Here is a 27554-nt window from a genome sequence, read left to right on the forward strand (position 1 = left end):
ATATAATTATTATATTTAATCATCAAACAATCAACCCAATTACCCATCCTTATTATCTTCTTTATTTCTTAAGGTTTTACCCTAAGAATCAACTATCCTTCATTCATTCATTCCTAAGGATTGACCTAAGGAATTGGCACAAAATCCATTGCTACGTAAGGCGCATCTACCAACTTTATCCTTTAAGCGCCTCTGCCAGGATTACGACATTCACTATTAGGCACCACTGCCTGGATTACGACATACACTATTAGGCGCCACTGCCTGGATTACGACATACACTATTAGGCGCCACTGCCTGGATTACGACATACACTATTAGGCGCATCTGCCAACATTATCCTTTAAGCGCATCTGCCAGGATTACGACATTCTCTATTTGGCGCATCTGCCGACCTTATCCTATAAGCGCATCTACCAGGATTATCCTATAAGCGCATCTACTAGTATTATGACATTCTCTATTTGGCGCATCTGCCGACCTTATCCTATAAGCGCATCTGCCAGGATTATCCTATAAGCGCATCTGCTAGTATTATGACATTTACTATTTAGCGCATCTGCTAAGATTATCTATAACATCTTTCATACCACATCACTTATCTACCCATGTTTTACCCGACATATTCGTAGATATAAATTACATATATGGTTTAGTTCATTTAAAAACCTGTATAAAACATTCATTCCAACAACCATCTCAAGTAAACAAACAACGAATAAACACATAGCACGTATTTCATAGCAAATACTTCATATCTATGCGGTAGAAGAAAGTAACTACACACTCACTTGATCAGAAGATGATCGGGCAGCACTACGGCTCTAAGAGTAGTATTTCTTCGGTGAAACTAGAAGATCTTGACATACCGGCCTTCTCGCGGGCAGAGCTTCGGCTCGGAAACTCTTTTCTTCTCGGGATCTTCGGGCTCCGGGACTTGCTTCGGGTCTCGGGATGATATCGGGGCTTCGGGGGTTAAAATAGGGCTTAGAGAGGGTATCGGGAGTGGGAGAGAAGAGATAGAGCAACCAAAATCGGCTGACCCTCGATTTCTATTTATAGGGTCATTTTTCAGCTCTCACGTCGTGAATTTTAAGTTCTCACGTCGTGAATTCAATAGTCATCAGGTGCGTCATCGCCACTTGCGTCTGTCAGGCTCCAGAAGTCATAAATACTGAGTTCACGTCGTGAACACTGTATTCACGTCGTGAACTCTGACAGTTTTGGGGTTTCGCGCCCCGAACTTCAGAAATTCATAACTTTCGCATACGAACTCCGTTTTCGACGTTCTTTATATCCACGCGTAGGTGAGATTATGCTCTACAACTCTTGTTTAGACTCCGTTGGCTAAGTTTGACTTTAATTTTAATATATTATTAATATATTATTTTTAGTAGGCCGGGACAGGAAAACTCTGTTCGAAATTCATAACTCCTTCATCTGAACTCCGTTTTCGTCTGTCTTTTTATCGTTGGACTACTACTTATGAGATCTTCAATTCTCATTTAGAAAGTTTTGGCTAAATATCGCTCGACCTCAATCTCGAGTTTCGGGCTGCATACTGCTAATGTTGAAACTTCGAAAAATCATAACTTCCTCATACGAAGTCGGATTTAGACGTTCTTTTTATGCACGCTCTCGGTTTAACGTATTCTACGACTTTCATTTAGATCGCTAAGGCCAAATATCGCTCTAACGTAAATTCACTATTTACGTCGCGCTGTGTCGTGCCGGTTCTGTCGCGAAACTTCGACAGGTCATAACTTCTTCGTTATAACTCGGATTTCGGCGTTCTTTATATGTACGGAATCCTTGTAACATATACTACAACTTAGTTAAGATTACTAATTCTAAATAATCTTCCATCAAAAAGTCATTTTTGATGCTTATCGTCTCTAAATTGACTAGCCCGGATCTACGGGCGTTACAATTTTGCCCTTCCATGGTCTAAAACCCTCAATCTTTTAACCAAAGGTCAAAAGTCAGCAAAAGTAAACAAGTCAACCTTCTCGTCCATACGCGGGGTGTACGCTTCCTACGCGGGGCGTACAACTCGAATCGGTGAAACCAGGGACAGGCCTGGCTACGCGGGGCGTAGCTAGGAGTCCGCCCGGCGCACTCTGCCTTGTCCCAAACCCCAACTTTTTATGTCTTAATCCTTTAAGATACTTATCCCAACTTCAGATCTGACCACTATAGAATGTCTTAACCTATAAAGTCATTGAATTTAAGCCTTTGCATGGCTAGATAGGGATCAATACACAAAACCTTAACTTCTACAACACTCTAAGTCACTTAACTCATGCATAGGCCAAAGGAAATGATCAAGCAACCATTTTTATGAATCTAAGCACTCTAATACATCTAAAAGGACAGCCAACATGCTCTGGAGTACCCCATACTCACAAAGGTCCAAGCTTTGGGACAAAAAGATCATAAAAACCCATCTAAGGAGATCAAGAAAGAACATCAGCAAAGTATGGACTTTATACCTTCAAAAGATGCACAAAGTGAGGTCGTTTCTGGATCCACAAGCTTTCATGCAACACCACCTTCTTCAATGACCTTCTTCCTCAACAAGAATGCACAAAATTAACAAAAAGGCTCCAAGATCTTCACTCTCAAGGCTAGGGTTCGATATTAGGGTTTAAAGGGAATGGAGCATGATCATGGGAGGTCCAAGGGTGATTTAATGTGTTTAAATAGGGGTGAAAACCTAAAAATTAGGGTTTCGCATCAGCTCACGTACGCCTGACACTCCCTCGTACGCCCAGCGTACACTGCCTCCGTCCTGACTCAAATAAGTACATGGCTAGTACGCCCCGCGTAAGTCGGAAATCCTCAAAGCTCGAATTAATAATTAAATAGATTGGTACCTCTGGATTATGGATGTGACACCTTACCTCCCTTACCCTCTCATTTCAAGTACAAAGCATGGTTGGTTGTGTGTTTGACTAGCCATCAAAGCATGGAGCTTGGCTACCCTTAGATACTTGCTTGAACTATAAATATAGGCCATTTCCTCTTCATTTTAACACTCAATTCACAACCATTAATCTTTCTCTCTCTCTCTCGGCCTAGAAAACACCCACCGGAGGTGGCCCTCGACCACCGAGAACCACCCTCCTTCTTATCTTGTTTTCATTGACCAGCCACCACTACCACCTGCCTCCTCCCTCCCTCCGACCCCCGTTGTTCGCTACTGCCTTTCCCTTCGCGTTTTTCTGCCGACAACAAGAAGGCAACCGAGGAAGCTGCCGAAATAGCCCCTCGCCACGCACTGCCACGGTTAAACCATCCCTCGGCCACCACCTTTGTTTCCATCTCTTGTTTCTAATTTTTCTGTGGTATTTGCTAAGTCCAAGTCTCAGGTTTTATATTTGTTTCGCGGGTTATTTCGAGTCCAAACAACAAGTTATCGTTCGTGTTTTCTCGAGGTGTTCTCAAAGATAATCGCACTCTCGACTCTAATTTACAAATCACACATCGAAAGTGAGTGGTTACGGCCCTTTTTAATAGCTTTTATATATTTCGCGGGGAGGGGGGGGGAGAGAGACATGTGCTCAATATTTCATTCTTGCAAAACACTCTTAAAAACATACTACAACAAGTTATCATTTTATGTGAAAATGCATCATATCTAGTTTATAAATGTTATTTTGTCAAGTAACACTTCATTTACAAATAAACTAGTCATAAATATGATATATGCATGTGTTATAGTTGTTTTAAAATGATACAACTAGTCAAGACAACTTACTACAAAATGCCATGATTTTATGTGAAAAATATGTGTCATAAAGTTTATCACCTTTGTAGTATTCAATATATATATATATATATATATATATATATATATATATAAGTTATAAATATTATAACTTGAAATTTATACATGTACTTATGAAATTTACCACCTATTTAAGCGAGTATCAAGCACTTTTACGTATATACTTATCGAACATACTCGGCTTTTATAAACTTTATGCAACGTAAATCATTTCTTATCCACGTATAAGTTAGGGTTGGGAGTTTTTTGTATACACTAGTCAGTGGCTTTTATAGTGAGACGCTATTCATATCCCTAGATAAAAATACTTAGAAGACCCCTACTACGATAACCGTTAATTATTCAGAGCTAGATACATATGTATAGATCTATACGGGTTGACACCCCTACCTGCGATGCTAGCTACAACCAAGATGTAAAATCGAAGCGGGTGATATTTATCTTATCAGCGCTACAACGTCCAATGAAGCATCGTAGAGGGTACTCTAGTCGTATAGCTCGGTTATAAAACTCACTATAAACATTGATAGCATCACTACAAACCATTGACTTGGTTTCTCTCTCACTTCAAAACTGTTATAAATATCGTTTTACTTATGGAAAAACACCTTTTGGTTTTTAAAGCTTCTCTGAAGGCTCTTTACAAACTCCTTCATAAGTATGGTTTTACTTACAAAAGAAAATATTTTTTGGTCATTTTAAAAGTATCACTACTGCTCTAGCAAAAAACCTGTAACTCTCACCAACCTTGTTTTGACCCTCAAAACTACATTTATTCTCAGGAAATCATTAAACCGACATTTCAGATGACAGAATAGTCATGGATTGCAGGCGACCTAGTTTTCTAGTTTTTGTTCTACCGGCCTACTTGTTTAAGGCAATCCATGTACTCTATTATTATATGTAAGAACCTTGTATTCAAACTTCAAGCTGAAATATAACTATTGTTTTGTTTATCATTGTACTTGTGTTATATATCCAATTGTCTGTGATCCATTAACTAAGTCGCACGGCCTGACATGTTCCGCCGCCTCGGTCGGGGTGTGACAGTAGGCGGCCGGTTGTAGTAGCAACAGGAGGTGAACGTGATGAAGGTACCATAATCACAATTTTTAAAGTCGTTGAATTATAACCAAATGAAATTACAAGGATCAAATTTGCAATTTTCTCATTATTCTTATTAAACCCCCTCACTAATTAATGACACTTTATGTTGGAAAATATAGGGTTTGTAGTGGAGATTTGGATACCAACTTGGATCGTGAGAACACTTTCCAAACTGATATTTATACCCTATGTCTGGGTTGCAAGAAATTCAGCCTAGGATAATCCAAGTGGACACTTACGATTCTAGGCACAGAAATCGTAAGCCAATTTGCTAGAAAGATTTTGTCAGTGTATGAAAACCGAGATCTAATTTTCGTGTGTATCTATCTTCCCAAAAGGAAGAGTCGTCTATATAATAAACGAGATTAGGGTTTCATTAGGGTTGGGCCGTCATTAGTTGCTTTAGAAGCAAGTCGGGTAATACGGATTTAATGAGGATTTAGGGTTACCAAAACCAGCGGGACCCCAGCCAGGGGCGCTGCCCCTAGACCCCGCCAAAGGGGCGCCACCCCTTTGGAAACCCCGGACCCAGGGGCGCTGCCCCCGGACCCCCGGCTTGTCGTCGAACCAACTTCTAATTTGATCTTATACATGTATGCACTCCGCACCAACCCGTACATATATTAGAGTACAAATTATGAAGCCTCTTAGCTCACATGTTAGTTCCAATTACATAAAAGGACATGGTGACACTAAAATCACCAACACTTTCACTCTCTCCTAACCTGATAATTGAATTGGACTCCCCCACATCCATCTTTTGCCGTCAACGACTAGGCCTGCCACCATTTCTTATTCCCTGCTACAACTCTCTATCACGTTATCTTTTTCGTTGGTACCTCTTCACACCCCATTGCATATGAATTTTTCTTATAAATTGTATTTGTACAACCCAATAGTATTCAAATTTCAACGGCTATCGTTGTATCCATTTATATCATTATAATAGGTTTCTAAGGTCCTTGTATCCCTTTGTATCGTTTTGATAGAAGAATTAAGATGAAAAAAAAAGATAAAAGGACCTTAGAAACCTAATATTGCATATGAATTTTTCATTGGTACTCCTTCACACCCCATTGCATATGAAAACGATACAAAGTGATATAAGGACCTTTAGAACATCAAAATAATCAAAACACTAACATCCATTAAAACCACGTAAATTTGAAAGTTTGGATCATTTGAACAATAGTGCATCACCATTATTCTTGTGAATAAACGAATAAAATTTGAAAATGTTTTGTGTGTAAAAAAAAGTTGCCCGAAATCCCAAATCCAAACTTTCAATACATAGTTTATTGTGAAGACATACATCAGTCCGAGATGCAGCATTTCGAACAATATGATCACTTTTGCAAATACCTAAAACGTTAGTCATAAAGAGATATATCACCCTTTTGGTATTCTCGGGTATCACCCTTTCTGATGATGGTCATTTTTATGAATATCCCAAAAAAAGATTAGTTTTAAGATATAAATATTCATATCATACTACACCATCCACAAAGATTAATAGATTTATTGTGACTAACACAAATTTTGTTAGTTAATTTCAATCGTTAGTTGATAAACCATTTGAAACTTGGATAACCAACCAGCACTTAAATTCTGATAATAATTCCATTATGATTCATTACTTGGACCAAATAATGAATCTCCTACAAAATTTACAGGCCGAATGACACAGCACACAAAGTAAAATAAAATGTAACTCGAATCTTACAACCTAAAACAAACAACACTAGACTGCTTAATTAATCTTTGAAATCCATCCAAAAGAATTTCAAGCACTTTACTTTTATCAAGATCAGACAGACAGGTGTGGAATAGAATAATTATAGAATCAGCTTTTCCAATTCATGGACGTCCATAAGATCATTGGCTAGCATTGTAGCCAAGCCTACCATGATTGATAGTGTGTAAGTGTAAGTGAAAATGACATAATTCATCATTCGTAATTGAGCCTTGCAATCAAGGTTAGACATCCTCGCCAAGTAGGCAATCAATCCTAAATTAAAATTTGATGAAATAGCTTTAGGCGAATCAATATGGCTTTATATTGGGATCCAAATAAAAGAAGTCAACAATACACATTGGAGTACAACAAAGTTGAGCAAATTTGTCTAGCAAATATAAATAGGCCAATATTGAGCTTGGCTTCCCATATCCTTTTTTATCACAAGAAATGTCAAATATATGTGAATTTAGAGTAGAGTTGTTTGGGCAAGCAACCATTTTTCTGCTACTCCATCACCTCACCTGCCAAAAAAACCCAGCAAATTTAAAAACCTAATTGTAAATGAACAAGGGAAGGCATCTATCACCTACCTTGATAAACTCTTGCTCCTGCTTCTGCTTCTGCTTGGACTCTTACTCTTGCTCTTGCTTTTTGGACTTTTACTGGTAGCAGCAGCAGGCTTTGGACGCTAGTACAAAAACACACAACATAACACAACACACACAATAATAAATATATCAAGGTGGGTAAATCATGGTAACATGAAGAACAAAGTATATACATATAGATATTATACGTGTCTAGATGCAGTCAACCAAGCAAGGTTTTGTTTGACTTACAGACGGTGGGGGGGATCTGGATCTTGAAGGAGATCTGCAAAAGTTCCAGAAACAAGCGAGTTTAATAATATCCATCCATCCAAATGTATGTTCCTCTTATCCAACAGTAGCCTTCTCATTCATGAATCATGCCAATATGTTTAAACAAATTATCTTGTGTAAATTTGGAGATCCATCCAACAACTTTTTAAATCATGACAGCAATGCAATAGCCCCCACTCCCCTATTCAAAATCCAGCCTTTTCATTGCAATCCATATCCATCAATCCTAACATGCAATCCCATCCCCTGACAAGCTGTATATATCCATATCCATATCTAAAAAGGCAGAATCAAGAATCAATGCTAGTTGACACAAAATCATAAACCAGCCCCCACCCCCAGGTATTTACTCTCGTTTTAAATCCTATCCTATATACAAGTACAGCTCTCATTCTTACTGCATATATTATAATATATATATATATATATATATATATATATATTAAAATTAAAAGAAACATCCATCTACAGACTTGTCCAAGTCCAGGACATGAAAAGATATGGGTAAGGGTAATATACAAGAGGCAAGTAAGGAGTTGGTATGATATTTAGATAAATTAGGAATTGAGCAGAAAAAATAGTTATACCTTGCTGATGGGCGCGCGGGTTCTGATCCAGAACGAGAACGAGAACGCGACCTCGAACGGGATTTTGAGCGCCGAGATGGTTTTGCTTTTGGGGACTTGCTGTTTACAAGGAAACCAAACCCAATTTATTATTATCAATTACGGCTTTTTTTTAATAAAAATATAGTGGTTCTGACTTCTGACCTTCTGCTCCTGCTGCGGCTGCGGCTATAGCTCTTGCTACGGCTGCGACTATGGCTCCTAGACCGACTCGAATCATACTCCTTCACCTGTATGCATGTATAAAAGTAATTAGTAAAGCACATACCACAAAAAAACACACACACATATATATATCCTATTAGCATGTTAATAGTTTTAAATCATACACGTATCACTCCACGTGAGAAAGCATTTCGAAACTCTGAGTCGTCCAATTTGCGTATCTGCCACAAAAACAATAATATTAGATAACACCACAGCCACAGGTTTGTAACACCAACAGAATTAATTAATTATTTACAGCATATTTCATGTCATCGTAGTTTGTGTAGTCCACAATCCCTGTGGTACCTGCAATTTACAATAGTCAGACTTGTCATAGGATAGGCACATACTTTGCATTATTGCATGTTTAATCTTACCACCACCCTCCTTGAAAACTTGGGAGAAACAAACATCCCCAGCTCGACGCATGTGATCCTGGAATGGAAGGAAAACAACAAGAGTCAAGTTTATTAGTTTAGAAATCAATCATTGCCTTAAATAAATGTTACGTACCTTAAGGTCTTGCCATGACGCCGAAGAGGGTAACCCAGTCACCAAAACTGCAATATAAAAACATATTTATTTATTTATTTATTTGAGTTTGAGAACCAACCAATTAACAAACATGCTAAGAATAGATCTCAAACCTCTATAATCAGATCGTCTAGAAACTCCACCATGGCCTCCCCGACCACTGCTATGGCTATTATGACGATCTGTCGAAGATGAGTTTCCACGTCCACCATGGGCAAGTTCCACCTATTATTATTATCATTGTTATTAAAACATTATTTTCTTACTTTGGTATGTGTAATTGTGTATGTGTGGGACCATCACCTACCCTTAATCTGTGACCATCAAAATCATACCCATCACGACCCCTGATTGCATCTTCAGCATCTCGGGACTCTTCAAACTATAAAAAAGAACACCAACACCATTCACCATACTATTATACATATAATATAATATATGAGTAATAAAACAAAAGAAAAGTGGCTGTAAACCTTTTGAAGCTCACCTCAACAAAAGCATAACCCGGAGGCCTTGGTGGGACTTTCAAATCAATGCGGGCTATTCGACCATACTGCACTTTCAAAACCAATATACTAATCATTCTCTATCATTTGCTTCATCCATAAAACCCATGAATATTATTCTCTACGCATTTTAATGTGCTGATGAACAAATTAAATTTCCTCCTCAAGAAACAGAGCACAAACTTCAGTTTCCATTATCACTTTATCAGAGTTGATACCCAAAAAATCATCTGAAAATAATAAACTGAATTCTCCTATTTCTCATATTCAATAGAAGCCCAAAGAGGAAACTATCCCTAAATATCAGTTACATTTCAAGGTAAGCTGTTAATTACTCGATCAAATAATTCATAATAATTAATTGGGCACATCTAATCCAGCTTCAATAAACAAACTGAATTACTAAACCATGGGGTACCGCTGATTATTCAAAGAAATAGGATCAAAAACAGCATAATAGAGAGAGTCAAAGTTCTTCACCTTGTAAAACAAATCTTCCACTTCCCGTTCGCGAATATCCCCAGGAAGATTCCCAACATAGAGCGTTCTGCTTGAGCGACTCATCTTTTCTGGTAAGATAATAATTATAGAAAAACCAAAAACCCATCAAAATGAATACAAATTAACTAAACTCGAACAACCATCAAGAGCTACAAAACTCAAAAAAAACGACGATTATATTAAATAAAACAGAATCATGACGCTAGGTAAATTCAAAAGATTGAAACTTCATCCGATGTTGATGAACCATTTGGAAATAAATTCAAAAGATTGAAACTTTATCCGATGTAATCGAAGCTTGAAGGTGGATAGAGACGCACTACTAGTATGTGCGCATGGGAAATCGTAAAAGTTAACCGTATAAAGGACGATGTAAATATGGAGCGGCTTACCTTAGTAAATGTGGTAGATCCGGCCGCCAGCGTCGGTAGGGTTCAGACTTCAGAGAACGATGAGTTAGTAGAGTTGTTAGAAACCAAAACATGTGCTATGATTTCCTGTGTTTTGCGTACGGTGGAACTCAATTTGAACCCAAATCTAGCGGCGGAACTTGCAGTTCGGGTAAAACATATATGAAGCCGGCCCAGAACTAGTCAGCCCAATTTAACTTTGTTTACCAAAATCCTAAACCTTCATCAGGCCCATAGCCTATAACTTTCGTTTATTCTCATGAAATGTTGTTGCTTGTATTATACATAATAATAACTACTAAAAATGGTCCGGACAGATTTTTTTTATGTTTCTTGTTTGTTTGCATTATTTTATGGGAAAATGACTCTTGAGGGTAATTAACTTTTGCGTTTGTACTTATTTGGTCTCTTTCTTTTTTTTTGTATTCAATATACCATCGAACTTGTTGTTTGCGTTCATCATAACCCTTTTGACCGGCTTTTGACATGTGATAGCCGGTCAAAGGGTTATGGTAAACACAAACAACAAGTTTGATGGTATATTGAGTACAAAAAAAAGTAAAGGGACCAAATGAGAACGAACTCAACAGTTGGTTATCCTCCTGAGTCATTTTCCCCGAAAAGTTAAATGAAATTAAAGTTGCAAAATTATCAAAGACTGCAACCTTCATTGGCTATAACGTATGTGCAGAGCGTTTCAAAGGGGTAACCTCGTTAAAACATGATCTATGATATGCTTACTGTAGTTAGTTGTCAACACCTCTCTACAAAAGGATACGACTGTGTATGAGAGGTATATTATCAGCATAAACGTTTACCTCAAGGTATATTATGGTGATGTGTCTACAAAAGCAGCATGATATTGTACATATTGATGTTGTATCTTATCCCATGAATTCGATCTTAAAGCTTAAAATCAAAAATCACAGCACTTGTGATTCCACTCGTTTGTAAACTTGTCTAGAATCCATGATACGATAAATCATTTGATTGGAAATGTAAATGTAGTCATGAAATGCGTCTGCTTAGTCAAGATTCCCCTAATAAATATTCAAGTGCATTACAAAGTTGTACATGTATGAATAATGTTCTTTCGTGGGTTATGTTTTGAAGAGAAGCAAGAATGAATCTCATAAAGTCATTAATATCAGTAGGAGATGACGTGAGATTTGTTGTAAATGAGTAAAGGGAAAATTAATCAGGAGGGTAACCAACTGTTGTATTTGTTCTCATTTGGTCCATTTCCTTTTTTTGTACTCAATATACCATCGAACTTGTTGTTTGTGTTCACCATAACCCTTTGACCGGCTATCACAGGTCAAAAGTCGGTCAAAAGGGTTATGGTGAACACAAACAACAAGTTCGATGGTATATTGAATATAAAAAAAAGGGACCAAATGAGTACAAACGTAAAAGTTAATTACCCTCAAGAGTCATTTTCCCAGTGGGTTGTGTAGAAGATAGACAGATTAAGTAATATATTTACTTTTCATTAAATGATCTTAGTAGAGACAGCAAAAGAAAAGTTTTTTTTTCTTGTTCTAGATTTGTGATATTCGATCGTTCATAGAAGACAAGTGATTGAAAATTAAAAAATCTCACACAAGAAAGCATAAAAATTGAAAAAAAAAAAAAAAAAAAAACCTTGTTTCATATAATCAAGAAAAATCAAACGGCCAAAATCATTTAAACACTGAAAATTGCTTTTATTATTGTCACAAACTAATTTGAGAGTCTTGCACTAAGATATAAAAAAATAAAAATAAAAATATCTTTTATTGTTATGCATTCTTGAAAATTTGATTTAATAATACGACTAATATAGTTCAATACATATTGATGGAAGGCAAATGGGCAACAAGTTGCGTCGCTAGCCCTTTCTGGATGGCAAAACTAATTCTTTTGAAAACAGCATTTGTGGATCTAGGAGATATGACATTAGAATGCATGACCCGTTGGACTCTGTTGATGAGCTTCACCGCCTCTGGAGCGAGAAAACCAAATGTATCAAATGCAAGAGGTACAAACACATGTTGATTATCTATACATGCATTCTCGTGCTTTGCCACTTTGCACGCAGCGGCTTTCAAAGCGGCATGCCCTGCTGTGAAACCCCCGCTCCTTAAACCGACGAGAGGAGAGACCCAAGTAAGATCCACACACGTGTACTTCCCTCCTACCCATCCAAATACCAAAATGTCAGCCGGTCTAAGTGTGGATCTTTCATCTTGCGGGTCCGTCAAAAATTTCACTGGCGCTTCTTTCTTCGCAGAAATACCAGCACACCGACAAGCATCAAAGAGAACATCCCTAACCACATCATGTCTATACTTGAAACCAGGGAGCTCTCTACAATGAACCGCATGTTCCCCAAAGGTATCCAAACATGCCTTGCGACAAACTGGGCATATCTCGTCAATTGGGAATAGAGAAATCATGAGGCGGTAACGAATGATAGTTTGGCACTCCACCGGAGACATATGTTGGACAAGGCCATCAATAGGGATAGTTAGCAAAAAATCATGAGCATGAGGTACCCGAAGGCACTTCAAAAAGACTGCTTTCTATCTAACAGTCATGTCGAAGTCGACTTCCATATCTTCGACGATTTTACTAAAAAGGGCACACGCCAATGTTTTTTGTGATTTAGGGGGGCGGTGTCCTTATTAGTGAAACCGCTACAGTCGAATCCCGGAATCGTATCTTGAAAATAAAGTGAAAAAAGAGATTTTAGGAAGATTGTTACCTTCTTGAGGGTATGGACAAGGCATTTGTTGTCAACCTTGATTTCATTTTTAGGAGACATGGAATCAAGATGATATTTGCACACTTAAAAGCTTTGTTTTGCAAAACTATGGACATATCAGAAGCTTTGATTGTGATATTGAGTTGTTGATGGAGGTTTTGTTGATCGGTAGCTTTCTTCTTTTATATTAAATTACTCAAGAACTTGCTCTTTCTTTCTAACTGTTTCTTTACTTCTTCCATAGCCTCGTCACTCGATTCTTAAATATCAAAATTTTATGTTAAGTAAGTTGCACTTATTGCACTGCCTTCGCCCCACGGACTGACCTAACCGATCTATGCTAGCTTAGTAGTCTAAAAAAGCATATATAAGCTTAAAAGTAAAAGACAACCAACCTTTAAGAAAATGTTTGAAAATGTAACATCCGATTCCAGGTATGTTCATGTTTGGACCTTTAAGTTTGAAATTTTTGTGAAAATGGTCCCTCGTACGCTGGGCGTACGCTTGGTACGCTTAGCGTACATGCGCGCATGGGATCGGGGAACTTAACCACGTACGTTGGGCGTATGACAACCAAGACCAAACCCTAATTTTTAGGGCATGAGCCCTATTTAAACAACATTATGGCCTTTGGACACTCACCCTCATCATCCTCCACTGTTCATTACGTCCCATTTAACCCTAGTTCATCCTTTTGAGTGTTCTTGAGCTTTGAAGTGACTTTTGTGACATTTTGGTGTGTATTCAAGAAGAAGGAACTTGGAGACCAAGCATTTGTTGAGGTTGAGCTTCTAGATCCAAAGTCTTCATCAACTTTGGGAGCTTTTGAAGGTAAAAAGTTCTTACCTTACCTTGATGATCCATTTGATAGTTAGAGTTTAGGGCTTGAGTATGAGCTTTATTTGGTCCCATCGTTCTCTTGGCGAGTTTGGGCAACTCCAGGAGTTAGAGGTGTTAGATCTTTGTCCCTTTGTTGTTATAGATGCATAAAAATGTCATCTTGATGGTTGATATGAGTCCATGCATGAATTTGAGTCCTTAATATGAGCCTTGATGGATAAAAATGGATGTTGGGATTCATTAAGACATGATAAGGGATAAAGTTGCCAACTTTATGTATTAGAACCCTAAAATGGACTATATTTAAAAGTTAGACCTTATGGCTGACGGATTAAACACTTTTTAGCATAAGGTGGCAAGCAGCTCAGTACGTCGGGCGTACCAAGGGGTACGTTGTGTGTACTGATGAGTGGTCGAGTACGCCAAGCGTACAACGCGTACGTCGAGTGTACGTTTCGCAGAGGTTTGCCTTGGGCTTTTCGCCTTCGGTTGGGCTTTAGACTGTTGGGCCTTAGTTAGGTTTTGGGCCTTGGACTGTTTGATGCATGCGTGGGCCTTAGGATTTCGTTAATGGGCCTTAAGTTGCTTGAGTTGGGCCTTTTGGGCCTTGGAGTCCATTATTGTGTTATTGGGCCAAGTTTGGTTAGGCCTATTATGGGAAAGGTAAAATGGGTTTTACCTTAGGGGTCTAGATTTGGGATTTAGGCCCATGGTTATGGTTTATAACCTATTTCTAATTAGGATGATTTGTTTGTGTTCAGTGTGGGATCTTCCGGTTCGGTAGCCGAGCATTTAGTTACGTATCAGCAGGCTGAGGTGAGTTTTCTCACTATATCAATGGGTCGACGGCACCAAGGTCGGCCCATTAGTTGTGATATAGGGTGTTAGCTATATTTAAGATATATGTATGAAAGACTAGGGTTTGGCCCCTGGCAACTATATGAAAGACCAAGATATGGCCCCTAGCATCTGTGTGAAAGACCAGTATCTGGCCCCTGGCAACTGTATGGAAGACCGAGATTTGGCCCTCAGCAGGAAATTACTTGTAAGACTATGGTTTGGCCCATAGCACTATTTTATTTATGTTTAATATGTGGTACTTTGGGGAAACTCGCTAAGATTTTGCTTATATTTTATATTGTGGTTTCAGGTACTTCCGGTACTAAGGGGAAGGGCGCGGCGTGATGGCACAGCATTCACTCCTCACTATTTTCCGCACTTTTGATACTATACTCTGATGATTTGACATTATTGTTATGTGATTGTTTTGGAACAATGTGACGATTGTTACTCTTGTTTTTAAAATGAAAACATTTATCCTAGTTTTTGGGTCGTTACAAGTTGGTATCAGAGCCTTGGTTTGAGGGATCCGCGCTTTCGGGTGTGTCAGAACTCAAACCGAGGAAATGATAACATTTTCAAAATAAAAAAGAATTTGAATTTTTTAAAAGGATTCTTTTAAGAAAAGAGGAGTGCAATATGTAACATCATGTTTCGGGTCGTCAGTGGTTAGGGTTCGTGGGCTGCAACCCGGACATGAGGAAGTCTCGGGGTTGCGACGAGTTGCTAGAAGTGTAAGGCATCTCGTCACCTTTCCGTGGGTATGAGGTTCTTTGGAAACGGAGTCATAACAAGGAAGCATTGGAAGTTTGAAGTGTTGGCAGGATAAGTCCCTTAATTTGAGAAAGGTGGCAGCTAAGTACGCTGGGCGTACGTGTGTGTACGCTTAGCGTAGTCATGTGTGTGGTTTTTAAGTGGAGCCACCTAATACTTTGGGCGTACCATTGGGTAAGCTGGGCGTACTAGGCACAGAGTGAAAACCCTAATTTTGGGTGTGTCCCTATATAAAGAATGAGATGGCCTCATTCCTGGCCACGACCCTAAAATTTCAAACCCTCCTAAACCCTAAACCTTCATTCATGGAGTTTGTGGATGCATCTGAGAGCCTTTGAGTGTTTTAAGTGTTCTTGTGAGATTTTGGAGAGGAGAAGGAGCATGGAAGAGAATAGAGTTGGAGTCCAGGCTTTGGATCTGAGCTTTTCTGTGGATGGAGCATCATTTGAAGGTATAAAGCTCAAAGCTTCCCCATACTTTTGATTTGTACATGTTATGGTCCATTTTAGGGTTTTTGGTCCCAAAGCTTGAAGCTTTATGAGTTGTTGCACTCCAGAGCCTAATGTTTGTCCTTTAGAGTATTTCTAGTGGAGAGGATCCATAAAAATGAGGTTTTGGACGTTGGTATCAAGCCATGCATGAGTTATGAGCTTTTTGAGATAAGAGAGTGAGTGTTTTGTGTGTTTGTGACCATATCAGCCATGCAAAGGCTTAAAGTCACTGACTTTATGGAGTAAGAGCTATTAGGGAGTCCAAATCTATGAAATGAGTTAAGGTCTTAACGGGTTAAGACCAAGAGAATGGACTAAGCAAAACTGGGTGTACACCCAGCGTAATTCCAGTACCCCCCGCGTACTGGGTTGGTGTCCCCGATCATATTCGTGCATGCTAGTGTACGCTGAGCGTACCAAGGAAGGTACGCCCCGCGTAACCTCTCTGTGAGCTTTTGGGCTGAATTTATTATTGGGCCTTAAGGGTTGGGCCTGGATTTTTGGGCTTGTGTATTAGTGACTTTGAGCAGAGAAATATTATATTGTGCTTTGGGCCCTTAAGTTGGGCTTGCCATTTAGATTGAGAGTTGGGCCTTGGGAGAGCCCATTTATTATTGGGCCTTGGTGGGCCCAATGGATTTTAGGCTATTAATGAGCTGGTTAATGGTCTACCCTTAGACCTAATGAGTGAGAGTTTGGACTTAGTTCCTAATTGGGTTAATTATGGGTTTGGCTCAGAGTTAGAGGCTGGTGCGCAGCAGCAGCGTTTTTAGGGGTTGTTCTTCATCCGAGGCGAGTCTTCTCACTATACTTACCATGAGTGGTATCCTTGTGTAACTGAGATGTCTTATGTGCTTATTTGTGTGTTATGATATTCTGCATTATGTCTCTGTGATTTATGATGAGTATTGTTATTATGAGCTTATTGAGTTAGGACCGGAGGGTCCACCTGAGTTCTGGGACCGGAGGGTCTTATCTGAGTATAGCCATGAGAGGCTACTGAGATGTGTGTGGTATTTTGAGGAACTCACTAAGCTTCGTGCTTACCGTGTTATGTGTTATGTGTTTCAGGTTTTTCTCAGGATCGCGGGAAGGCAACGGCTCGATTGTACACACCAGAGAAAGAGTTATGTTTTGAGGATCATGGATTATTAATCAAAGAATTATGGAGATACGTTTTGTAAACTAAATAAATGAGATATTGTGAAATGCTTTATGAGAATTATATGATTTTAAAATGAAAAATTTGTTTGGAAATTTACGATGTTACACAATGCGTGAAATCAGCCGAGCTCAAGTAAGTGTTTCCCAAGTTACCCATACTTATTATTGTGATTAGTATGCTGATATTTGCATATTTAGCCATATTTTTAGTATAGATTTTTATCAATTATTAGCTAATTATTCGCATATTATGGACAAAAGGTACTTAATAATGTTTGAATTATATTTTCAGTCCAGAAGTCGTGCTCGGAAGCAAAAGGAAGCAGGAGTCACGATCGAAAGCTCGGGAATGGAAGAAAGAAGGAAAAGGCTTAATTCTGAAGCTACTCGGCGAGTGGGGTCGTCTACTCGACGAGTAGACACGAAGGTTAGCGAAGAAATACGAGAAGTCCTTGCCGCATACGGATTCAACAAAGGGACTCGTCGAGTCAGTTATCTACTCGACGAGTAGCCCCTGTTTTGAGAAAACTATAAATAGACTTCACAAACCCGAATTGAGGACTCTCTGGCTTTTTGGAGAACTTACTTGGCGACTAAGGAACTTGCTGGAGATCAGAAGAACGTGTGAAGAACCCTAATCCTTCATTCTTAAGAGATTAAGGCACTTTAGGTTTAATTTTCCACTCTACCTTTGAATAGAATTATGTTAGGATTATTTGAATTCGTTTTTAAGCTTTCTTACACTGAAATAATGAACTAATTTCGTTAGTTTCTGTTTGGGGAAGACAATTTTGCTCCTATGGTTTAATTTACTCTTTTGATTAATTGTTAGTTGGTGATATTGTTAAATTAAGCTTGTTAAAGACCCTTATGCATTAACCATAACTATTTTCTGTTAATTGCTAAGTGATTAAGCTGCATGAACATCTCTTAATTGCTTATCTCATATAATTTATGTGAACACAATACTATATGCCTAGGAATAATGAACATGAAACTAGGATTAATTAGAGAATGGGTAAATTAATGTGTGAGCTTGTATGATACACCATCAACAAGAGGTTAACTGAATCACCAAACTTAATTAGCTAGCTACAAGTCTTATTTAACCCGAATAATTAACCTAGGAAATCTATTAGTTTAATCAACTGGCCATTGTTTGAATTGGTATGTTTTCTAAGAATTAGTAATAGCGAACGCGAATCTAATCACTAGAGTCGGTAACCAATAACAATCAATCTATTATATTATCATAAAAATTAACCATAGGAGTAAATAAGTTGAACCTAAATAGAAACCCTTTTTGATCATTGAATTTAGTTTGTTTTTACGTGTTTTCAGCTTTTAATTGAGTAGTTAAGTTTTAGTTAAGTTTTACTTAAGTTTCTAGTCTTGCAAAACTAGAGAAACCCCTATTTTCTATTACTTGTTTTTAGTTAATTCTAGTTTTTAGTTTTAATTTTCCGTTCCCTGAGTTCGATACCCTATTTATTTAACTACACCACAATTGATAGGTCCACTGCCTTTGTGTGTCAATTTTATAATTAAAAGTAGGATTAAAACTAGTTGAGTTTACACACATCATATGCTGAATATGTGAACTGAATGCTAAATTAGGGCTAAGGATACCTTCAGGAATCATATGATAGAACTGCCTGATTTGCATGATGCCTTATAGCTCGATAGAACTTGATGTCATGTATCACTTGGAATCGATATCGGCTCACTTATTTACTATGTGTATGCTTTCAAAGTTGTATATGCTTAGGATCATATAGCCCTAGAATGATCGATTTAGCCTCATTTCATGTTCTTTGTTTGGTTGTGGACTTAGGGTAGAATCTTCATTCTACAGTCTATGCGATCCTATCTTGTGTACAACTTGCATGCATAGGGCAACCAGCAGTGTTGATTGAGGTTCTTGGTACTGATAGTGGTGAGGGTTGAGAGTTCCTAGAAAAGTCTAGGATATGTATGTTATGTAGCATATGATGTTCTTGGTTAAAGTGTGGTAACTTATAGGAATCATAATTTACCTTGAGGAAGGTATAGGTAGGTGTGGAAGGTAGTATTGGGCCCGTACTACTGGAAGCACAGGTCCGGTACCTAAGACAAGTGTAGATCTATGGATTCTAAGTGTACCTGTGTGTTGCGACTTTCCCTCGAGTGTTTGCTGATTGTTTATATCTAGTGTTTCAGTTTGAGGATGGTGGCCACTCATTTGGGATCGGGAGGTACTGGTTATGGCTCTATATCGGGTTCAGGTTTTGGCTCTAGCTCAGAACCGATTGATAAGAGGCTGCGTGAGCTTATTGCAGCCGAGGTTACTCGCGGTATTCTTGACGCTACCCCCGTGATCTTCGGAACCGTCAAGGAGGGGATTTTGGAGCTCATAGAGGAGCAGCTCAGGTCTTTTCAAGCCGAGATTACTTTAGGGCAGGTTGGGGCGCGAAATCCCTTATTTCGGAAGTTCAAGGCGTATGGAGCGCCTGAGTTTTTTGGGGTTAAGGACCCCCATCACTAGCCGTCGCTGGATCGCTGACATGGAGAATGATCAGCGTACGAGATTTTGCCCTGAGGGGGCAAAAGTGGGATTCATGTCCTACTTACTGAGGGACAGAGCGCGAGACTGGTGGGAGGAGGTTACCCGAGCGGTAGGGTCGGCAACAATGACTGTTCTGACATGGGAGGACTTCGTTCAGAGGTTTCAGAGGGAGTTTGCACCAGCTATAAAGGTGCAACAGCTGGCAAGGGTATTACGACACCTTTTCCAGATTATAGAGATTGTGGCGGAGATCACCGCCAAATTCAGGGAGAGAGCATTGTTGGTCCCGCAGTATGTTGTGGATAAGGAGATGAGGAAGACGAGATATCATGATATGTTGAGGGACGATATTAGGGAGTTTGTGAGATTCTTGGGGTGCAAGACCCTGAATGACACGATCGAGAAGGCCAGTGAGCGGGAAATTGAGTTGGAGCTCCGGACGAAGCAGAAGTCGGAGCATGTTCAGACAGTTGTGGGTCAGGCAAAGAGACCCAAGACCTCTGATACTCACTCTAGAGGCCAACAGGGTCAGGGCGTTGCGCCAAGTGCGGCAAGCCGCACATTGGGGCTTGATGATCAGCAGGTTCAGGATGTTTCGTCTGTGGCTAGTCGGGTCACGTGAGCAGGGATTGCCCCAAGAGGGCTCTAATTTGCTTTCATTGCAATCAGACCAGCCATAAAAAGGCCGATTGTCCGAGATTGTCTGTGGGAGCAGTGGTGGCGCCTGCGCTAACCACCATGAGGATTACCGATGGCCGCCAGGGCAAGACGGAGGCTCCTATGGTGAAGAGCAGGGCTTTTCAGCTGACCACCGATGAGGCCCGTGCAGCGTCGGATGTAGTTACTGGTATGTGTTCTAACCCTATCTTTTATTGCTTTCCTTGTTTTATGCTTATGTTTATTATGGTCTTGTATAAGGACCTTTTTGGTCAACGGTTTGTCTGCTCATGTTCTGTTTGATCCGGGGGCTAACCGATCCTTCGTATCTCTTGCGCTCAGCAAGAAGTTTTGAGACGCTCTGAGGACTTTGGATTCCCCTCTAGAGGTGGAGATTGCGGATGACCGTACCATGAGTGCTTCGAGTGTTTTCCTTGGGTGTGTCCTTAACATGTTCAATGAGAGGTTCTCTATTGATTTGGTTCCGCTTCTCTTGAGAGGATCGAAGGTTATCATCAGGATGGATTGGTTGGGCCCCAATAGGGTCGTGATTGATTGCGAGCGGTAGTTGGTGAGAGTTCGAACCCCAAGTGGGGGAGAACTGTTTATTACTGGTGAGAGAGCTTCGCATGGGCCAGCTCTCTGTTCAGCTGCGAGGGCCACGAGATATCTGCAGCAGGGTTGTTGATTGAGGTTCTTGGTACTGATAGTGGTGAGGGTTGAGAGTTCCTAGAAAAGTCTAGGATATGTATGTTATGTAGCATATGATGTTCTTGGTTAAAGTGTGGTAACTTATAGGAATCATAATTTACCTTGAGGAAGGTATAGGTAGGTGTGGAAGGTAGTATTGGGCCCGTACTACTGGAAGCACAGGTCCGATACCTAAGACAAGTGTAGATCTATGGATTCTAAGTGTACCTGTGTGTTGCGACTTTCCCTCGAGTGTTTGCTGATTGTTTATATCTAGTGTTTCAGTTTGAGGATGGTGGCCACTCATTTGGGATCGGGAGGTACTGGTTATGGCTCTATATCGGGTTCAGGTTTTGGCTCTAGCTCAGAACCGATTGATAAGAGGCTGCGTGAGCTTATTGCAGCCGAGGTTACTCGCGGTATTCTTGACGCTACCCCCGTGATCTTCGGAACCGTCAAGGAGGGGATTTTGGAGCTCATAGAGGAGCAGCTCAGGTCTTTTCAAGCCGAGATTACTTTAGGGCAGGTTGGGGCGCGAAATCCCTTATTTCGGAAGTTCAAGGCGTATGGAGCGCCTGAGTTTTTTGGGGTTAAGGACCCCCATCACTAGCCGTCGCTGGATCGCTGACATGGAGAATGATCAGCGTACGAGATTTTGCCCTGAGGGGGCAAAAGTGGGATTCATGTCCTACTTACTGAGGGACAGAGCGCGAGACTGGTGGGAGGAGGTTACCCGAGCGGTAGGGTCGGCAACAATGACTGTTCTGACATGGGAGGACTTCGTTCAGAGGTTTCAGAGGGAGTTTGCACCAGCTATAAAGGTGCAACAGCTGGCAAGGGTATTACGACACCTTTTCCAGATTATAGAGATTGTGGCGGAGATCACCGCCAAATTCAGGGAGAGAGCATTGTTGGTCCCGCAGTATGTTGTGGATAAGGAGATGAGGAAGACGAGATATCATGATATGTTGAGGGACGATATTAGGGAGTTTGTGAGATTCTTGGGGTGCAAGACCCTGAATGACACGATCGAGAAGGCCAGTGAGCGGGAAATTGAGTTGGAGCTCCGGACGAAGCAGAAGTCGGAGCATGTTCAGACAGTTGTGGGTCAGGCAAAGAGACCCAAGACCTCTGATACTCACTCTAGAGGCCAACAGGGTCAGGGCGTTGCGCCAAGTGCGGCAAGCCGCACATTGGGGCTTGATGATCAGCAGGTTCAGGATGTTTCGTCTGTGGCTAGTCGGGTCACGTGAGCAGGGATTGCCCCAAGAGGGCTCTAATTTGCTTTCATTGCAATCAGACCAGCCATAAAAAGGCCGATTGTCCGAGATTGTCTGTGGGAGCAGTGGTGGCGCCTGCGCTAACCACCATGAGGATTACCGATGGCCGCCAGGGCAAGACGGAGGCTCCTATGGTGAAGAGCAGGGCTTTTCAGCTGACCACCGATGAGGCCCGTGCAGCGTCGGATGTAGTTACTGGTATGTGTTCTAACCCTATCTTTTATTGCTTTCCTTGTTTTATGCTTATGTTTATTATGATCTTGTATAAGGACCTTTTTGGTCAACGGTTTGTCTGCTCATGTTCTGTTTGATCCGGGGGCTACCCGATCCTTCGTATCTCTTGCGCTCAGCAAGAAGTTTTGAGACGCTCTGAGGACTTTGGATTCCCCTCTAGAGGTGGAGATTGCGGATGACCGTACCATGAGTGCTTCGAGTGTTTTCCTTGGGTGTGTCCTTAACATGTTCAATGAGAGGTTCTCTATTGATTTGGTTCCGCTTCTCTTGAGAGGATCGAAGGTTATCATCAGGATGGATTGGTTGGGCCCCAATAGGGTCGTGATTGATTGCGAGCGGTAGTTGGTGAGAGTTCGAACCCCAAGTGGGGGAGAACTGTTTATTACTGGTGAGAGAGCTTCGCATGGGCCAGCTCTCTGTTCAGCTGCGAGGGCCACGAGATATCTGCAGCAGGGTTGTTTTGGGTTTCTAGCTTATGTTTCTGACATGCGGGTTAAGGCCACGACGAAGTTGAGCAGGGTACCCATTGTGTGGGATTTTCCTGATGTTTTTTCCGAAGAGTTGCCCGTAGTGCCTCCCGAGAGGCAGGTCGAGTTTCGAATTGATTTGGTACATGGTGCAGCTCCGATAGCCAAGGCGATGTATCGCCTGGCACCGCCTGAGATGCAGGAGTTGTCTACGCAACTGCAGGAGCTGCTAGACAATGGTTTTATTCGTCTGAGCCATTCTTCAAGGGGAGCACCGATCCTAATTGTGAAGAAGAATGACGGTTCGCACAGGATGTGCATTGACTATCGGGAGTTGAATAAGCTAACGGTAAAGAACTGTTACCCACTCCCGAGGATTGACGATTTGTTTGATCAACTTCAGGGTGCATCTTGGTTTTCCAATATTCATTTGCGGTCAGGATACCACGAGATGAGAGTCAGGGATGAGGATGTGCAGAAGACAACCTTCAAAACTCGTTATGGTCATTACGAGTTTGTGGTGATGCCTTTCGGGCTCACCAATGCACTAGAAACATTCATGGTTCACATGAACCGGGTATGCATGCCGATGTTGGATCGGTCTGTGATTGTTTTCATTGATGATATCATGGTCTACTTCAAGACCAAGGAGCAACACAAACAACATTTGCGAGAGGTGTTGGAGACCCCGAGGAGGGAGAGACTTTATGCCAAATTCTCTAAATGTGAGTTTTGGTTGCGCGAGGTGCAGTTTATGGGGCACGTCGTCAACCAGGAAGGAATCTTAGTCGACCCGGCCAAGATCGAGGTTGTGATGCGTTGGGAGGTCCTGAGGACCGCATCAGAGATTCGGAGTTTCTTAGGTCTCGCGGGGTATTATTGGAGATTTATCCAGTACTTCTCCAAGATTGTTGTGTCATTGACCCGTTTGACAAAGAAGAATGTGACATTTCGGTGGGGGCCGGATCAGCAGTTGGCTTTTGAGACTCTGAGCCAGAGATTGTGTGAGGCCCTGATTCTTGTGCTCCCTAAGGGTTTAGATGAGTTTGTGGTTTATGCGATGCCTCTATCTCGGGTTTGGGAGTTGTGCTTATACAGAAGGGTCACGTGATTGCTTACGCTTCGAGGCAGCTAAAGCCCCATGAGGCGAACTACCCCATGCATGATTTGGATTCGGCGGTCGTGGTTTTCGCCCTCAAGATCTGGAGGCACTATTTGTAAGGGGTCGAGTGTACTATCTACACCAACCACAAGAGTTTGAGATATTTGATGGACCAACCGAATCTGAATATGAGGAAGCGAAGATGGTTTTATGTGGTAAAGGATTACGACTACGAGATCACGTACCACCCTGGGAAGGCCAATATGGTGGCCAATGCGTTGAGCCGCAAGACGACAAGTACTCCTATCAGAGATATTTACTTAAGGATGGTCGTCACCTCGCCTCTGTTAGATTTGATCAAGGAAGCCCAAGTGGAGGGTTTGAAAAAATAGAATTGGAAGGTCAAGCGGATCAGGGAGCAAATTCCCTTGTTTGTCAGGGACATCCGTGGATTGCTGACTCAGTGTGGTAGGGTTTGGGTTCCCGCCTCAGGTGGGGTGAGACAAACGGTACTGGAGGAGGCGCATAAGTGAAAGTTTTCTATCCATCCAGGGGTCATGAAGATGTATAGGGATTTGAGGTTGAGCTATTGGTGGCCATATATGAAAAGGGAGATAGCTTGGTTTGTTGAGCGATGCCTGACTTACAGGAAAGTCAAGACTGAGCATCAGAGACCCCACGACAAGATGCCGTCGTTACCCATTCCCATGTAGAAGTGGGAGGACATCACTATGGACTTCATCACAAAATTGCCCAAGACGGCATGTGGTGTTTATTCTATCTGGTTCATTGTGGACAGATTGACCAAGAGTACGCATTTTAACCTGATTGTTGAGAGCATATCCACAGAGAAGCTAGCTGATATTTATGTCCGGGAGGTGGTAGTTCGGCACGGGGTGCCAGTTTCGGTGATCTCGGACCGGGACGTTTGCTTCACCTTTACGTTTTGGAGGAAGATTCATGAGGAGTTGGGAACTCAGTCGCATTTCAATATAACATACCATCCTCAGACCGATGGCCAGAGCGAGCAGACGATCCAGACACTTGAGGATATCCTTCGGGCTTGTGTATTGGATTTTGGAAGGATTTGGGATACTTACCTTCCACTGGCCGAGTTCTCATATAACAACAATTATCATCGTGGGGGACTTGGTGCCGCTGAAGGTGTCACCTTGAAAAGGTGTCATCCGGTTTTGGAAGCGGGTCAAGTTGGGCCCCCAATTTATTGGTCCCTTCAGGATTACTGCCCGAGTAGGAAGGATTGCATACCGGCTGGATTTGCCTGATGAGCTCAGCCAGATCCATAACACTTTCCACGTGTCTCAGCTGCGGAAGTGTATAGCCGATGATTCAGCAATGATTTCGTTGGATGACATTCAGGTGGATGAGCGTCTGAATTATGTGGAAAGGCCTATTGCGATTCTCAACAGGAAAACTAAGACTTGCGCAATAAGGTGGTGAATATGGTGAAGGTGCAATGGCAGCACTAAAAGGGCTCTGAGTGGACGTGGGAGCCGGAGGGCGAGATGAGGGAGCACTACCCATATTTGTTTGCATCAGCGGACTTCGAGGACGAAGTCTAATTCAAGTGGGGGAGATTTGTAACATCCGATTCTAGGTATGTTCTTGTTTGGACCTTTAAGTTTGAAAATTTTGTAAAAATGGTCTCTCATACGTTTGGTACGCTTAGCGTACATGCGCGCATGGGATCGGGGAACTTAACAACGTACGCCCAACGTACGTGGTGTACGCAGGGCGTACGACAACCAAGACCAAACCCTAATTTTTAGGTGTCGAGCCTATTTTAACAACATTATGGCATTTGGACACTCACCCACATCAACCTCCCCTGTTCATTACGTCCCATTTAACCCTAATTCATCGTTTTGAGTGTTCTTGCGCTTTGAAGTGACTTTTTGTGATATTTTGGTGTGTATTAAAGAAGAAGGAACTTGGAGACCAAGCATTGTTGAGGTTGAGCTTCTAGATCCAGAGTCTTCATCAAATTTGGGAGATTTTGAAGGTAAAAAGTTCTTACCTTTATGATCCATTTGATAGTTAGAGTTTAGGGTTTGGATATGAGCTTTATTTGGTCCCATCGTTCTCTTGGCGAGTTTGGACAACTTCGGGAGTTAGAGGTGTTAGATCTTTGTCCCTTTGTTGTTATAGATGCATAAAAATGTCATCTTGATGGTTGATATGAGTCCATGCATGAATTTGAGTCCTTAATATGAGCCTTGATGGATAAAAATGGATGTTGGGCTTCATTAAGACATGCTAAGGGATAAAGTTGCCAACGTTATGTATTAGAACCCTAAAATGGACGGGATCTGAAAGTTGGACCTTATGGCTGAACGGATTAAGCACTTATTGGCTTAAGGTGGCAAGCAGCATAGTACGTCGGGCGTACCAAGGGGTACGCTGCGCGTATTAATGAGTGGTCGAGTACACGAAGCGTACAACGCGTACGCCGAGCATACGCCTCGCAGAGCTTTTCCTTGGGCTTTTGGCCTTTGGTTGGGCTTTGGACTTTTGGGCCTTAGTTAGGTTTTAGGCCTTGGACTGTTTGATGCATGAGTGGGCCTTATGATTTTGTTAGTGGGCCTTAAGTTGCTTGATTTGGGCCTTTTTGGGCCTTGGATTCCATTATTGTGTTATTAGGCCAAGTTTGGTTAGGCCCATTATGGGAAAGGTAAAATGGGCTTTTACCTTAGGGGTTTAGATTTGGGATTCAGACCCACGGTTATGGTTTATAACCTATTTCTGATTAGGATGATTTGTTTGTGGTTAGTGTGGGATATTCCAGTTCGGTAGCCGAGCATTTAATTACATATCAGCAGGCTGAGGTGAGTTTTCTCAGTGTATCAATGGGTCGAAGGCACCAAGGCCGGACCATTAGTTGTGATATAGGGTGTTAGATATATTTGGGATATATGTATGAAAGACCAGGGTTTTTCCCATGGCAACTGTATGAAAGACCAGGAAATGGCCGCTGGCATCTGTGTGAAAGACCAGGATCTGGCCCCTGACAACTATATCGAAGACCGGGATTTGGCCCTCAGCAGGAAAGTACTTGTAAGACTATGGTTTGGGCCATAGCACTATTTTATTTATGTTTAGTATGTGGTACTTTGGGGAAACTCACTAAGATTTTGCTTATATTTTATATTGTGGTTTCAGGTACTTCTGGTACTAAGGGGAAGGGCCCGACATGATGGCACAACATTCACTCCTCACTATTTTCCACACTTTTGATATTATACTCTGATGATTTGACATTATTGTTATGTGATGGTTTTGGAACAATGTGATGATTGTAACTCTTGTTTTTAAAATGAAAAATTTTATCCTAGTTTTTGGGTCGTTACAGAAAAAGGAAATGTACTTTCCACAATGCAAAATCAGTTTGAATCTATAGCAATC

The 27554-nt window shown here is 41.2% G+C and overlaps 1 protein-coding gene across 3 annotated transcripts; it reads right to left on the reverse strand.

Moving 5' to 3' along the window:
• Positions 1 to 6931: 6931 nt before the first annotated feature.
• LOC145114621 (serine/arginine-rich-splicing factor SR34-like) lies at positions 6932 to 10416 on the reverse strand. Of its 3 annotated transcripts, none has more exons than XM_079050671.1 (14): positions 10284 to 10416; positions 9871 to 9959; positions 9372 to 9437; positions 9192 to 9266; positions 8998 to 9109; positions 8864 to 8910; positions 8728 to 8785; positions 8607 to 8656; positions 8473 to 8529; positions 8288 to 8373; positions 8105 to 8203; positions 7476 to 7509; positions 7227 to 7324; positions 6932 to 7157 (listed from the first exon to the last, which is right to left on the reverse strand). In XM_079050671.1, the coding sequence occupies exons 2-14, from the start codon at positions 9952 to 9954 to the stop codon at positions 7154 to 7156; spliced, it is 870 nt and encodes a 289-aa protein (XP_078906797.1). In that variant the 5' UTR covers positions 9955 to 9959; positions 10284 to 10416; the 3' UTR covers positions 6932 to 7153. The 3 variants fall into 3 exon arrangements, with proteins under 3 accessions (XP_078906797.1, XP_078906796.1, XP_078906798.1); XM_079050670.1 differs by having other exon boundaries at positions 7476 to 7586; XM_079050672.1 differs by lacking the exons at positions 6932 to 7157; positions 7227 to 7324; positions 7476 to 7509 and adding an exon at positions 7546 to 7793.
• Positions 10417 to 27554: the final 17138 nt, after the last annotated feature.

The sequence above is a fragment of the Lactuca virosa genome, chromosome 5 (assembly GCF_052849685.1).
Source record: "Lactuca virosa cultivar CGN04683 chromosome 5, Lactuca_virosa_CGN04683_v6, whole genome shotgun sequence".
Classification (NCBI taxonomy): domain Eukaryota; kingdom Viridiplantae; phylum Streptophyta; class Magnoliopsida; order Asterales; family Asteraceae; genus Lactuca; species Lactuca virosa.